This window comes from Benincasa hispida, chromosome 11 (genome assembly GCF_009727055.1).
Source record: "Benincasa hispida cultivar B227 chromosome 11, ASM972705v1, whole genome shotgun sequence".
NCBI lineage: Eukaryota > Viridiplantae > Streptophyta > Magnoliopsida > Cucurbitales > Cucurbitaceae > Benincasa > Benincasa hispida.
In genome coordinates, this window is record NC_052359.1 from 70,711,994 (window position 1) to 70,728,565 (window position 16,572).

Here is a 16,572-nt window from a genome sequence, read left to right on the forward strand (position 1 = left end):
TTTCTAAACTATGCATCTAACCAAAATATATTATCATGAGTGATGGTCATATTGCATAAATTTTTCCCACCTGTTTTTGAGAGTTAAGATCAATAACCCAAAACATTTTGTTTATCCTTTTTGTTTTAGAACGGGTCTCTGCAAATCTTGAAAGGTTGTAGGTTTGTTCATATTTCCACCCAGAAAGCTTATTGGTCGTGTAACTAGTGTGCCACTATTTAGACAATGAATGAATTGATGAACCAATCAAATAATTAGGAACCACTTAAAGGATCTTGCAGAAACTGTACCAATATTACAAAGATGCAACACAAGGGAATTTCAGAGAGTACCGGCTTCAAGGCACTGACACTTTTATAGATTGAGGGGAAAACGCATATTTACTATTTTGCAGTGCATTGTTCTCCTGGATGGAGTTGCAAAGTGATAAATGATAGATAGGCTTGCTTTCCAACAGGCAGGGCACCAAAAAGTGACCGAACAAAAAAAAAAAAAAAAACAACTTTCTTATCTGAAGGAGAACTGAATTTCTTCCAGCGTTCTTCCTTTCGTCTCCGGGACCCAGAGTATGACAAATGCCATTGTGAAAGCACTAACCAACATGTAGATGGCGAACGTTCCTGCAGCCAATAGCAGCAGCAGCATGTTGGAATCTAATGCAATTCGATTATTGAGAGAGAGAGAAGGAAGTAGGAAAAAAAAACCTCCATTGCTCCATTCCAAAAGCAAGTTTGCAGTCATTGTGACCAACCAAGCAATGAACCAGTTAGCTAACGTTGCCATGCTTCCTGCGAGACCTTTGATATTGATGGGAAGAATCTGCAGCATTTTTCCCCCCCTTAGACAACATAGAAGCATCATTCAAACCATACAAATCACAATGTTATGGGGATGTGGTATCAATCTTCCCAACTAAATACAGGTAAAAGCAGCTGTTCTCTTTTAGATTATGACATGGGCAACTGTCAAACTTCATATGGAGTCGAAAGAAAGAAACATATAGGCAATATGAATGACAAGGAAGGTACCTCAGACATTATAACCCATGGAATAGCCCCAAGACCCAAAGAAAAGAATACCACCAGGGCCTGAAGAAAAGAAACAAGCGGATGACCATTTCAATGGGAGAAATAGTTTAGATATCAAATTGTATTTAGTCTAGTGCTGCTTTGAAATAAACATACCACGACACCAACAACTGATAAAATACTCAGAATGCTAAATAAATTGGAAGTGTCTGGGGTAAGATCCTGATACAAATTTAAAATAGCAGGGAAGACGTGTTAGAGATGTTCTTTATGGTCTTGTATAATTATAAAATGCAATCCTTCAATAATTTTTACCTTCAAAAAGAAGACTACGGACACAGTTAAAAGACTAAACGTCATTCCAGCTGTGGACACCTAAAACAAAAACATAGTGTAGTTTTCATCAACATTGATATGAGAAATGAATCCACATTTTCACCATATTGTACAAAAATTTATAAAATAAAAAACAATAAACAACAACATATTACTAATATGAAGATTATAAAAAATAAACGTTTTAACTTGTTTAAAAAAAGTATAAAATGTTCATTTATTAATTTAATTTTTTTAATGAATTTATTGTTTTATAATTTTTTCAGAAATATTTATTGTTTTATCAATATTTTCATCTACATTTTCGTAAAATTGAGACATTGATATTTGGTTGACATAGTCATTTCAAACCTTGCTCCTAGATAAATGAGGAGAAAAAAGAAAACTTACGATAAGGAGAATTCGACGGCCTGCTCTGTCAACCAACCATGTCGTCACTGCAGTGGCAACAACCTAAACGATATGAAATTCCATGTCAATACTAAATTGGCAACAATGCATGTATATAATAATTTGTATAAGACATTCTTAAAATTGAACCTGGACTGCACCGAGCCCACACGTAGCAGCATTACTTGATTTAACCCCTGTTTCATACAAAATCAACAGGCACTCTTAACAAGATCCTTCAATTGACTAAAAAGCAAAATATAGAACAAACCTTATTGGTGAAATCTATACATCAATGTAGTTTTAGAACTTAATGCCAATCATGTTTTATTCCGTAGTAGTAGCAACAAGTCGATTAAAGAGCAAGTAATCTCTTCCACTTAAATTTAAATGAGGTTAAATGATAAATTCAATCTCTATGGTTTAGAGAAAGTTAAAAGACTTTTAGTCCTATAGTTTAAAAGTTAGAATTCACTCATATGGACTATTTAGAACGGTTTATCAAACCATAAGAATGAAATTCGAACATTCAAAATAAAAAAAATTAAAATTTGATTTTCTCCAAATTATAGAGATCGGATTTGTAATTTAACCGATAAGTGATAACCACACAGGATTAAGACAAATTTTTTTCCATACCAGCAGCTGCAAATATGGTACTTGAATAGAACAACACTGCATTAATTCCAGTAAGCTGCTGCAACATTAGTAACCCAATACCGATCTGCAATTTGAATGATATAGCAAAAATGATCAATGATACTGTCAAGTTGGAAAGCTGAAAGAAAATGTCCAGTCAATGATTTAGTAGTTATACCATCAAAGGAAGCCAGTATCTTCTCCGCTTGAGTTCTGCAAATCGAATTGTTGTTCTTTTGCTTGTGGTTGCTGCAGACCTCTACACAATGTGCATCAGTCAAAGAGACATGAGAGAATTGACCAAACTATTAATGTCTGTCTTGTAAGGAGTTTTTTGAGGAATGATAAATATATTTAATAGCCAACTTGCAAAGCAATGTATTTGATGCCTAATTTACCTTGATTTCATTCACTTCAATAGATATATCAGCATCAAATCCCCGAAGAACTTGCAAGGATGTTTCAAATTCTTCCGTCATACCCATTTTCGCCTGGACTTAGTTTGAAAAAGACTCGTATTCAGAATGTAAACATAGTATGCATAAATAAAGTTATCATAAGGAAATCTACTTAAGAAACTTACCAGCCACCGAGGAGATTCTGGGATAAAAAACAAACCAGGTATCAGAACAGTACAAGGCAAAATTCCTGTGAAAAAAAGGGCAACCATTAAAATGAATTTCACTTTAGAAAAGAGAATGGATTCTTGGAAGGAATCTTCATCATTACTAAGCCAAGAAACTTTAGCATGCATTTCATGATCAGTTGCTAAGGAAAATCTGAAATTGCTATGCATATTCGTCCTATTTACCAACAGAAGCAATATTATAACATGTCCCTCAAGAGCATTACCCAGAACTGCAAGCAGTCGCCATGGTACGAAAAGTCCAAGAAGATAAGCAAGCATTATTCCAATGGTGACAGAGAGCTAGAAACAAGAAATGAGAGTATCTTAACAACAAAAAAATACTGTGAAAATAAAAGAAGTCAATAGTTCTAACTTCTAACCAACCTGGTTAACTGAACCAAGGCCCCCTCTCAAGTTTTGAGGAGCTATCTCAGCAATATATACTGGAACCTACAATCATCAACAAATGTTGTACTCTTGAGATTCCATAAGAAGTAAAGAATTTAACACAATATATACTCAATAACGTCTAACCGTATATGAGATTATTCCCACACCAAAACCTGCCAACAACCTCCCCATGTAAAGGAAAGAAGAATCCTACAAAGCATTAAATAAGCAAAAAGGGTAAGAGATTGAGACTGATTCTATTGTCAGCCATTACTCTAATCAATTTATAGTAATACATTAATCACCCAACTTACTTTTGCAAATGATATAGCAAGCCACCCTATAATATTAGGAATTGCAGCAATCATCAAAGACTGAAATAAACTAAAACACATTAGTCATGAAAACCAGTAGAAACTAAACAAGATATATCGTGCTAAATGGAAAATGCTTCATGAAGGATCTTACTCCTTTTCGACCAATGTATTCGGCTATCTGACCACTGGAAATAGCCCCAACCATAGCACCCACATTGGATAGAGAACCGAATACAGAATACTGAACGAAAAATCAGATATAAAAAATCCAATGTGATATTGTTCGAATGGGGTTGGGGAAAGAACGGAAGGTATTATGAATCCACACCTCCGGGACTGTGAGTCGTAGATCCTTCATTATCGAAGATTGGGTGGGAGATGAATAGCCACACTACATCAAGTGAATCCAAAAGTTCATTAAAACTCAATTCGAAAGTAACTGTGAGATCGTGAAACGCAGTATTGGCAATAGATCAAATTAAACACCAACATAATCAGATGAACTAAATCGATTCTCAACCAAAACTTCCTCTCCTAATTTATTTTTCGTACAATAAACAAAACAAACATATAGAAGATGGAGAAATGATGAGTACGGTAAAACCAAACTGGATTGGACCGAGAGCGACGATCAAGACGCAGGCAAGAACAGAAACGGAGGTATCACGAATGGCCTGCGATGATCCCATCATACTGGATTGCCTGGATCCCATACGGTACCAACTTCCGGTATGGAGGAAAGGCTTCCTGAGATCCCTCCCTTCCTCATTCTCATCCCTGAAACTCATCTCTTCCGCTTCTGTTTGAAATCGACAGTGATGTATTACGTCACTTTCCGATCACAATTAAGAACACGATAGGTATCGTAATCAAATGCCAATCTGTTGGGGGTGATTGCCAGAGAAAGAAACGAACGATAATCTGTTTCAATTGATTGCCAAAGAAAGAAACGTACGTTGTTTCTGGTTGCAACGGGAAACAAGAAATGGCAGAGGAGAGATGAGAGAGGGCGGGAGAGATCAGTCTGCCGTTGTTACCTAAATTCATATATACTTACAGCCATGGTGGGTCCTCATTTTGCCACGCTGTACCCGACCGTATACTAAGCAAGCGTCTGTTTATTGGCTCGACTGGGCGGGGGCCCCATAACGCCATCAAGGCCTCTTCTTATTCTTCTTGAATCTAGGCCCAGCCCATGAAACTCCGCCTGACCTCATTATGAGCCTATCCCAACAGTCTTTTTCCATATATATATATATATATATAGGACCAAAGTAACAATTTAGTCCTTATACTTTGGGGTAACAATTTAATTTCCGTACTTTAAATTTTGTAACAATTTAGTCATTATACTTTCAAATTGTTACAATTTAGTTCTTAACTTTAAAAAATTATCAAAATTCGATGTCAAATTTTATTATTTTATGATGTTGACTTTGTATTTTACCAAAAATAGTGAATCTCCAATAAGTGTATCAATTTATTTATGCAAAAAATTTCATTAAAATTTAATATTAATTTTGAAAGTTCAGAGACTAACTTATCAAAAGCTATATTGTTAATAACACAAAAATTAAGGGACTAAAACTCATTTTTAACCCTTTTTTAAAATAGTCTTTTTAGTTATGATAGTTCTTATATACTTAATTTTAGTTTTTTTTTTCTTTTATTAAACATTATATCTAGTTCTCACTCTATTGTTGATTTGCTAAAAAAATTATGGATTACCATTTTTTTTGCATAAATTTTAAATATTATTTAACCAATTTTGATACAAATACATATAGACTAAAATTTTCAAGCTTTTGAAAAAAAAAAAAAAATGCTAAATTTAGACGAGCAAAAGTATAAATATAAGAATTGAAGTAGAATGAAATTAAGAACAAGTTGAGGTAGAAAGGATAACCTTGGTGAGGCAGTAAGAGAGAGAGGGCTACACCGTCTCTAGAAAAATAAAAATAAAAAATAAAAAAAATTATAGAGTACTATACTCCCTTCATTCATACTATAAATTTGTTTTCATAAATATCAATAGTCTTTACGTAATTTTTAAATAAATAGAGTTTGTTATGCCATCTTTGTTTGTAACATTTTTTATACTACCATAATACTATAACATTTTCTATTTAGGGGCCGTTTGATTTAAAGGATCGTAGATGTTCGGAAATAAAGAATGTCTGAGGACGCATGGAATACAATATTTGAAAATCAAATATGACTATTTTGTTGTACGTGGAAAATGGTATCGGAAGTTTATGAACAAAATTTATGTTTGTATTTAATTAATGAGATTAAGTATGACAATCTTATATGATTGTAATAAATAAATTAATTAAAAAATAAATATCATTCGATATATTGATAAAAGTTAATTAATCAATAATCAACAATAATTTTAATTATATATATTTGAAAATTAAATAATTTATAATTAAAATCAACCAATTAGTATTTTAAATGAATATCATATTAATTATAATCTAATACTTAATCATTTTTAAAATTAATTAAGATCAACATAGTAATTTTAGTTTTAATTAAATAATATAATAAAATATATTTTAATAAATAATATATTATATAAAAAGTAAAAAACGAGATAAAAATATGAGATGTGAACGAAGAACGTCAATAAATAATACTAAATTTTTTTTATAAATTTATGATGAATGGTCAAATTAAAATTAATCTCAACAAATAATTGTTTGATTATAAAGGAATAATCAATTATTATTATTAAAAATAAAATTTTTATATTGATTAAATTTAACGAATCACGATTGACTAATTAAATATATTCCAGATATTGTTATCTAATTAATTACTTATTCATGTAAAAAAAAACAATTTTATTCATCTAATAAATTTTATTGTAACAATAAGCAAGGAAAATATTTAAATAAATTATCATTAATATATTAAAATAAATATTTATATTAAATTGGTTAAATTAATATTAATTAATTAAGTAATTAACTATTTTAAAATGAAATTATATTAAAAGGTGAAAAGGAAAAGGAAAAAAAGAACACAATGGTAAATGAGGATACTTGGTAATAGTTAGAGATGTTCACGGGACGGGACTAGGGATGCCATTCCCCATCCCCGTCCCTACTCCCCATTTCATTCCCTTCCCCACGGGAATCAAGGCAGGATTCTTGCAGAGAATTTGTGGGATCGGGTTTCCGCAGGAATTTTTTCTCGTTACATTTTTTTTTGTAAAAAACTAATTAATTTAAATAATTAATGTGAACGAATTTTAATTAAATAATCAACTTTATCACTAATTTTGTTATTATGATTAGTTTTACATGACAACTTGAACTTAAAATAAATTACTCAAACTTTGATCTAAAAAAGCTAATTAGTTTTTGTTAGTATAAATAAATAAATACAAATCAAATTATTCACATATATACTCTAAATTTAAATATTCAACATAAACATATGCATTATATTTACCAATAAACAATCAAATTTCAAATTTAAATGTAATATTTATATAATAATAATAACAACATAATATTAGATAACTATACTAAATAAATAACAATACGGGGATGGGGAACGAGGCGAGGGTGGGGGCGGGGACGGGGAACATTCCCCGTCCCGTACCCATTTAGTTCATGGAGAATTTTCTTCCCCATTCCCCGTTTCGTGAAAAAATTGAATATTTTTAGGAATAATTTATTTCTTCAAAGTGTTGAAATATGTGAAACAAACATGAATTTTGTATAGATGTGTCAATTATGCAGAAAACTCTTAAACTATTTGATTTATAAAAATTAAATATTTTCCCAATAATACGTTGAATAACCACTAAATCTAAGGAAATTAGGGGTATAACAGTCATTTGGCTGAAAATAGAGGGCAAATCGAGAAAGTAAAAATTGTCCTACTTTTCCCTATTTGAAATAGTATAGATATTGATAGATGGGGTAGATATGGATAGCCAGTGATTACAATGGGCCGAACCATGGGCTGATGGAGTAGATATGGATAGCCAGTGATTATAATGGGCCGAGCCATGGGCTTACTGTGGGAGAACTCGAGGACCCCAACTCACACAACAACTATAGGGCCTATTTCTTGAAAAATGGGCCTGGGCCGACAGTAAGAGAATGAGAGGACATGTACCCGCTTACAAAGGAAAGCAGCGAAAAGTTGATTTCCCAGTGTGGAGGGGAAATCGAAAGAGCCAGTTGGGTTAGAGAACTGAACGAGCGAGCGACAGACAGAAACAGAGAAGAGAAAGTGCTTGAAACGAACAACAACAGCGCCAGGATTTCCCTCTCCTCCTTCGCTATGCCATTGATAATCCACTTCTCTACTCTGTAACACAATTCGAAACCCCTAACCTGCTCAATTTCACAGTTAATTTCAATTTCTCTTTTTGTTAGACTCAATCCAGTTCTTGCTCTTTCATCTGGAGCATCGAGTTTTTGCCCTCGTTCTGATTCTCCACCGCTACTGTTGCCTCCGATTGTGTTTCATTTCGACCAGATTGTCTGAGTAAAGGGGGAAAGATACAGCTTGAATCGAATCTCTTACATATGGGAGAGCAAACGCAAGTGCAGGTTCAGACTCAGACACAAAGCCAATCTCAACCACAATCCCAGCCTCAGAATACGCTTCATGAATCCTCCAACTCCACAACCCCTATCGCTCAAGCCACTGTAATGTTAAGCGAGGTGATGAATGCGCCATCGCAAACCTCTTCTCCCCCATCCAAAATGCCCTTGCGTCCGCGGAAGATCCGAAAGCTCTCGCCGGAGGAATCAGATCCAAATTCCTCTCACGCTCTTGCCATTCCGGATGGACCGAAACCTATCGCCACCGGTAAATCTAACAAAAGCAAGACGACCCAACAACGCGCCGCCTTCGCGTCTGCCCCAGTTCCGCCTGCCCGTTCACTTTCCTGTGAGGGCGAGGTGGAAATCGCGCTTCGGCATCTCCGGAATGCGGATCCACTCCTTGCACAGTTGATTGACCTCCATCAACGTCCTACCTTCGACAGTTTTCAAACCCCATTTCTTGCCCTAACTAGAAGTATCTTATATCAGCAGCTGGCTTACAAAGCTGGCACTTCTATCTACACCCGTTTCATTGCCCTTTGTGGCGGCGAGGCTGGTGTTCTTCCTGAAACGGTTCTTGCTTTGAACCCTCAACAACTCAGGCAAATTGGAATTTCGGGTCGTAAATCTAGTTATCTTCATGACCTTGCGAGGAAATACCAAAATGGGATTCTTTCAGACCCGGCAATTGTAAATATGGATGATAAATCGCTGTTCACGATGCTCACAATGGTCAATGGAATTGGGTCCTGGTCTGTTCACATGTTCATGATTTTCTCGCTGCACAGACCAGATGTGCTTCCTATCAATGATCTTAATGTTCGCAAAGGTGTTCAGCTTCTTTACAATCTTGAAGAGTTGCCTCGACCATCGCAGATGGATCAGTTATGCGAGAAGTGGAGGCCGTATCGATCGGTTGGGTCGTGGTATATGTGGAGGCTCGCTGAGGCAAAGGGGGCTTCTTCAAGCGCCGCAGCAGTGGCTGCTGGTGCCAGTTTACAACTACAGCAACAAGAGCACCACCAGGAACACCAGCATCCACAGCATCCACAGCAGCCACAACTTCTTGACCCGCTTAATAGCATTCTCAATCTTGGGTAAAACCTTTATATCTGTAGCATTTTTTCTTGTTGGTTATTTATTTCCAATTATTACATGCAGTTCGTGTAGGAAAATCTATATTTTTCTCTTTTGATGGATATAAACTAAAATAAGTTTTACTTCTTGTGTTGGAGCTTTCACTATGTGCAGTCCGAATTGTGTTTCTTGCATCTATTGTTTAGCAAATGCGGCCTATCATACTTATACATGTTGTTTAGAGTGAACTCTTTCTATTGCATCTAGCTTCTAACGAAATCTATTTGCATATCTAAAATTAACGATGCTTATTTGCAATATTTCTTGTGACGTATATAAGTAAATTTTTTTAAATAAAAAATTTTAAATTTCCAGCCGTCTTTCTGGGATCGTTATGCTTCTTTACATATTGCCCTTTTCTTGTCTGTACTCTTTTTATTTCTATATTGTGCTTCCAATTGTGTCTGCTTTGTTTTCACACACACACACACACACATGTGCAATCCTTTTATTTTGGTAAAGAAACAAAAAAATTCATTAGGAGAATAAAATATAAAAAACCACGAGCTATTGGCTAAGTTAAATACTTGTTGTTCCCTTCATCATCCAGATGCTTGGTGAAAATAATCACTATCCATGCTTATTGGCAACATTATTTTAGTCTTTGGTTGCTGCAGGTTTCTTATGATAGGGGATAGCATAGGTCACTAGTATTGAAACAGACCCACAAGCTAAATTTGATAATAGCACGTACTTCTATATTTGTTGAATGTTTAATCAACTTCTCTGTTGACATTCCATACATTCTCTTCATCTCTTCCTGTCCCATATGGGCCATCGATCTTCTTCGGTAGTATACCATGTGCAATGTTTAAGATGGTGAGTTGGGTATACTTCTTCGGTAGTTGGATCATTGATCTTCTTGTCTCTTGAGTGGTTAAAGAATGTGGAAGGTGGATATGGAAATGAGCGTCACTCTTAAGGGCATCGGTTATTCATATCCTTGTATTCTTCTCTTCTCTTCTTTGGTGCTTTCACTCGGTGAATGGCATACTGTTTTTTCCCTTCTGCTTTCTATTATTGTTATTTTTTTTGAGTTTTAGAAGTCTGTAATTTTACATAATTTTTTATTTTTTCCTTGTTTTGGTTTTCTATAACTAGAGCTGTCATTTTCATATTTTATTTTCAATTTGAAAATCTAGGCTAGGCACACCTTTCGGAAAAGTTAAAATGGAGGTGCTCTTAATAAAGCAAGCCTGAGATGCCCCCTCTCTGCTTGAACAGCCCCATTTGTTTATTTTTGTTTGTTTTTAATTTCTTAGGAAGAAACTCAGAAATATTCTTCAAAAAGGTTAGTGTCTCTCCACATTCTCTTGTAAAACCTCAAATTTCTTCATCTCTTCATATCATATAATTTGTTATTCTATGTTTTCGCATACACAAAATTTATTTACATTTAAGTCTCAGAGGAGTACTTTCTGTCTTTTGGATCCAGAAAATAAGATTTGTATCATTAAGGTCTAGCTAAGCATATCTCAATTGGTTAAGGCATGCTCTTGACCAATGGGCCACAGGTTCAATTTAAATATCCCTACCCCAAATGTTGTGTTGATTTGAAATAAGGAATAAGATTTGTATCGTTAAGGTTTATGGTCATTAACATAAATCAAGATGGGTCCCTCTTTAGGAATAAAGAGAAAGGACAAGTTGAACAATTGTAAAAACTTATTGTCGCTGTCCCCAGATTAACTTAGGCATCTGTTTTGTTTTGGCCGGTGGGTCATGAATGATTACTCTCTCATCCCTTTTCTCATATTTTGGATCATTGGAAATTAGTAATAAATTTTTCTCTGTTCTTCAATTTTTAGTTTGATGGTGGTTAATTGGTGTTATCATTCAATTCCTTTATTTACTACTCTGTATGTGATCTCTAATGCTTACCTGGTGATTGTTGTTTCTGTGCCATACGTAAATAGGGCCTGTGCTTGGGGGCAGTAACCCAGATTGAAAAGAGTACATTTCTGCAGATATCCCAATCAATTGTCCACTGAATGAAAAGTATGCCAATTATGTGGGAGTAGAAGACTCAACAATGAATATTTGGTTCCTCGAGGTTGGATACTCTAGACTTCCATACTAAATAATGAAATGACATGTGCTAGGTTTCTTTTCTAGGTTGGTTGACATCACTTTTAAGGCCGTCAACATGTATCATGTGGTGGGGATTTATCGATAGAATGTTCCTCTGAATGTCTGCTCTCAATGTGATTTAGCACAGTTGGACTTCGAGAAAATCGATTGTTCATTTGCGCATATTCAACGGCAGAACAATCTGTAATGACTTTGTGATCTATCTCTTACCCCTTTCTCCGTTTTCATTTTACTGCCTCCTTGGTCATAGTTTGTATATAGAAAAGGATCATGAATGCGGGTAATCAATGACTGGCTGGCTGTGGCATTTGCTATTTGGACTTATCTTACCTTTCCTCATCTATTCAACATGGTGGGAGAAAAGACATGGGTCAGTAGCTTCATTCATTTAAAATATAGCTGATGTTTATAATAATAAAGCGTCGTATCGTTTACGTCTGAGAACTTGATTTATTAGGGACCATGAGGCTTGAGTAGTCTACTTGTCACTTGGAATCAAATAACTTTGAATATCTGAAAGTGACAAGAAGGCCAGCTACTTCTTTTTCATTGTTTTTGGTCTTTTTTGGCAGGGCCAATTTCCTTCCTGTTCTCAAGTGATGGGACATTCTGTCCTATGTGTGTCAGCTTCAAATTGCTCTTTGGGGAGTAATGGATTAAAATTGACACCTAACTAACATGTCGGTTTTTTGAATAAAAGCTGATCGTTTTTTCCCCTTCCCATAACTATGACCAATTGTTGAAATAAACTTTCCAACCGATCAAAATTGATCAAAGTTGACTGAACGTAATTGGATTGGTTTTGAAGTTGCAATGTTAAAGTGGTTGATACTATTAAACAAATTATTTGAATGGACTCTTGCAATTCATCATGGTAGAGATTGAAACTTCTTGATTGAGAGTATATATGTACTCATAGTAATGCTCAAGTTGGTCTGTAGGTGCAATACAACATAAAATTAGTCAATAAATTTAACTAGGAAAATCAGTCATTTTGAGATCCTTAGCTTGCCATCCCACCTGCTTACAGCTCAGCCTACGAACACTTTGAATCCTTCATGAAGTTATTTATCTTAATATTATAAATGTAAAAGATTTTCCACCCAATTTCAATTCTTTTTATAAAATTATGGGCATTTTCAAATATTGTAAATGAGCTAATCTATATTTATTATCATCTGTTATTATGACATTTTGTTATATTTAAAAATATTTCCAGTGGTTATATTTTTATCTAAATTATGCTAAATTTTTGAGAAAAAAAATCTTTTTGGTCTCTAAATTTTAAAAAATAGATGCATTTAATCCTCGAAGTTTGAAATTCACTTAGTTTTCAAGAATATGTTTAAAATGTCACTCTCTAAAAATCTTAAAATTTAATATGAAAAGAATTTATTGATACTTATGTAATGCAAAAGATTTTTTTAATTTTTTTTGTTTGTTATTTTTCATTTTCTTTCTCCCTCATCTCCTCCCTTGTTCTCTCTCCTCCCTCTTCATCCACACTCATTCTGTTCTCTCTCTTATCTCCGGTCCGTCTTCATTACCAAATCTTCTTTATTTTCTTTTTTTCAAACCAATTTCAATAGGAAGTCCAATTGGCCAAGAAAACAATACACACATTTTGAAGTATTCAAGCACCCACGATGTTAGGAATATTGCCACCAAGGATGGGTCAAAGAAGCCACATCAGCTGGAGACCACCACATCACACAAAAGAGCCACGTTGGAATAACAAAATTCAGACAGTTCTATTAAGATTGGCTTTCAACAGTCCTTATTGTGATTGGTCCATCTGTCAAGTATAACAAATTAATATTCCTCCATATTCTTTTATGATTTATTTTATTCATGTAGCCCTAATTGGGCAATCTGTATAAATTTGTACTCATTGTGCCCTTTCTTCAATAAGAAAGAAATCAGCTTAGTATTATCCCTATTCATCTTCTTCCTTAAAATCTAACTTGGTATCAGAGCTCGATATGGCCAACGTCATTGCTACAGGGTCCTCATCCGGTGATTAGATGAATTTTAGTACGCCTCCACTGAATAGCTGCTCAACCAGATAACCAGCACCAAATTAGAAAGAGGCAATTTCATGCTGGGGAATACGTTAGCTCTTCCAATCTTAAGAGGATACAAATTCGAAGGGCACCTTTCTGTAACCAAGGTTTGTCCTCCAATGTTCACCATTTCTACTATACCTAGCACTGAAACTGATGATTTTGACTCTAAAGTATCAGGAGAAGCGTCGAGCTCAACCAGTGAAAAGACTTTCAATCCACTATATGAAGCATGGGTTACTGCTGACCAGCTTTTGTTAGGTTGGTTATACAACTCAATGACTCCCGAAGTTGCAGTGCAGCTGATGGGACATGAATATGTTAAGAGTCTGTGGGATGCTATTCACTCTCTATTTGGAGTTCAATCAAAGAGCTGAAGAAGACTATTTATGTCAAGTCTTTCAACAAATCCATAAAGGTAACACATCAATGTCTGAATATTTGAAACTTATGAAACTTCATTCTAACAATTTAGCCCAAGCGGGAAGTCCAATCTCTACCCGCAACCTTGTGTCTCAAGTTCTTCTTGGATTGGATGAGGAATATAACCCAGTGGTAGTAGTCATCCAAAGCAAACCTGAAATCTCCTGGCTCGATATGCAGTTGGAGTTACTCTCATTCGAAAAATGTTTGGAGCATCAGAATACCAAAAAGCTACTGCAGTGTTTGCTCCTAATGCCTCGGCCAATGTAGCATTCAATCGCAACACAACTGCATCTAAACCATATGGACAAGGAAACTCTCAGGGAGGAAGCCGACAACAGTTCAATGTGTCTAGAGGTAATGGCAACTTTAGTGGAGGAGGAAACAAAGGAAGAGGTCGAGGCAGGAGAAATAGACTTACCTGCCAAGTTTGCTCCAGGTATGGACACATTGCAGATGTGTGTTATCAGAGGTATAATAGAGAATTTGTTCCAAACCAGAACAATGGCAATGGTAACAATTACAACCAAAGGAACTCAGGGTCCAATCCATCAGTGTTTGTAACCTCTCAGAACCTTAATCCATTTCTTCAAAACGAGTATGTAGGAGATTTCAATTGGTATGTAGACAGTGGAGCTACAAATCATGTCACAGCTGATCCCACCAACGTAGCCAATCCATCTAAGTATACAAGTAATGATCTCATCATGGTAGGAAATGGACAACAATTAAACACATCGTCTGTTGGCAATGCTTGTTTACATGCTCCTAACTGTAGTATGAATCTGAAAAATTTTTTATGTGTTTCCAATATTGCTAAGAATCTTGTCAGTATGTCAAAACTTGTTCAAGATAATGATGTCTCTGTTGAATTTTATAACGATTCTTGTGTTGTTAAGGACAAATGTTCGGGGAAAACACTGGTGAAAGGAACCCTTAAAGATGACCTATATCAGTTGGATGAAGCACAAGTGACTCTGGTTGATGTGATTAATAGAAAGGATATCAGTTCTCCCAATCTGATGGACAAAAATAAAAGATCTACTGCCTTACTCTCTCGGATATTGAAGTAAATTTGGTAGAATCTAAAGGATTGTGGCATAGGATATTAGGACCCTTCATCCAAAGTTTTGGATTATGTTTTAAAAGTCTGTAATGTGCCTACTAAGTTAAATGGTGATGATAAATTTTGTGAACCCTGTTGTCTTGGAAAAGCATACTCCCTACCCTTTCCCAACTTTTTGTCTCATGCAAAGCACAAATTTGATTTAATACATTCAGATGTATAGGGACCAGCCTCGATAAACTCTACTGAAGGATATAGATATTACATTTAGTTTATTGATGATTACAACAAATATCTCTGGTTATATCCACTCAAACAAAAATCTGATACATTGCAAGCCTTTAAACATTTTCTTCAAGTCATTAGCACAAAGTTTAACACAAGCATAAAAGCATTACAATCGGATAATGGAGGAGAATACCTTAAGTTACATCAGTTATGTAGCTCCTTAGGCATTGCATCACATTTTTCTTGCCCTTATATATCTACACAAAATGGATGGGCTGAGAGAAAACACTGACACTTGGTAGAGATAGGACTCACCCTATTATCACAAGCATCAATGCCTTTAAAGTTTTGGTGGGATGCCTTCCTCAATGCCGACTTCTTAATTAATGGACTTCCCTCTCCAGTCCTAAAGAATGTCTCTTTTTCAGCTGATGTATGAGAAACTCTTGGATATTAGAAAGTTAAGGGTCTTTGGGTGTGCCTATTTTCTATGCCTAGACCATATCAAATCAACAAGTTTTAATTCCATTTTGCCAAGTGTGTATACTTAGGGCCAAACATTGTTCACAAAGGGCATCGATGCCTAAACAAGGATGGTAGAGTCTATATTTCCAGAAGTGTTCTCTTTAATGAATCTGATTTTCTATTTTTTTTTGGCATTCGGGACTCAAACTCCTCTATCTCTAAATCAGGAATGACAAATGGTCCAAATATCCTTTCCCCTAACTTCACTCCATTGTTATATAATCTTTCAAGACAACTCACCCACTCGAGTCCACTTCAATGTCTCAGCCCCTTAGATCAACCTCAACACATAGACAATCAACCCTCTCCCTTTATGCCTATCTCAACTATTGTGAGATCTTTATCATCTCTAGGGTTGGCAAAATTTTCCGCAGGGATCCGCCTTGATCGGGGCGAAAAATCCCCAGTTTGACTGGGGCATGGGAGTTCAAACCGGGAAAAATTTTAGGGCCCCGTCCGGGATAGGCGGGGACGGAACGGTATCCCTGCCCCGACCCCGAACCCGATTAATTCCCGACCCCCGATTTGATATATTTATAATATATAAATAATTTATTTATATATATGTTTATAATGTATAATGTTAGATTGAAGCCCAATATTAAATATCAAATTCTAACTCTAAGCCCAAGAAGCTAAGCCCAAACTCAAAAAACTTAAATAAAATCAAAATTTAGATCAAATTTTAATTAAAAAAATGGGGAATCCCCACAGGGAAACAGGGAATGGGGTCCTGT

At 35.2% G+C, this 16,572-nt stretch overlaps 2 protein-coding genes across 4 annotated transcripts; one reads left to right on the top strand and one right to left on the bottom strand.

The window, feature by feature from the left end:
- Positions 1-63: 63 nt before the first annotated feature.
- Positions 64-4,733, bottom strand: LOC120091466 (sugar transporter ERD6-like 6). 3 transcript variants are annotated; one of them, XM_039049501.1, is made up of 18 exons: positions 4,325-4,733; positions 4,057-4,119; positions 3,880-3,969; positions 3,726-3,785; positions 3,556-3,621; positions 3,406-3,471; positions 3,246-3,321; positions 2,977-3,041; positions 2,792-2,884; positions 2,572-2,652; positions 2,394-2,478; positions 1,905-1,951; positions 1,755-1,817; positions 1,344-1,403; positions 1,185-1,250; positions 1,029-1,088; positions 705-819; positions 64-620 (listed from the first exon to the last, which is right to left on the bottom strand). In XM_039049501.1, exons 1-18 carry the CDS (start codon positions 4,514-4,516, stop codon positions 508-510), a joined length of 1,461 nt encoding a protein of 486 aa, XP_038905429.1. In that variant the 5' UTR covers positions 4,517-4,733; the 3' UTR covers positions 64-507. The 3 variants fall into 3 exon arrangements, with proteins under 3 accessions (XP_038905429.1, XP_038905428.1, XP_038905427.1); XM_039049500.1 differs by having other exon boundaries at positions 64-819; positions 2,977-2,993; XM_039049499.1 differs by having other exon boundaries at positions 64-819.
- Positions 4,734-7,888: 3,155 nt separating this feature from the next.
- On the top strand, positions 7,889-11,762 carry LOC120090941 (DNA-3-methyladenine glycosylase 1-like). Its single transcript, XM_039048641.1, has 2 exons — positions 7,889-9,399; positions 11,356-11,762. The coding sequence occupies exons 1-2, from the start codon at positions 8,282-8,284 to the stop codon at positions 11,375-11,377; spliced, it is 1,140 nt and encodes a 379-aa protein (XP_038904569.1). The 5' UTR covers positions 7,889-8,281; the 3' UTR covers positions 11,378-11,762.
- The last annotated feature ends 4,810 nt before the right edge of the window (positions 11,763-16,572 follow it).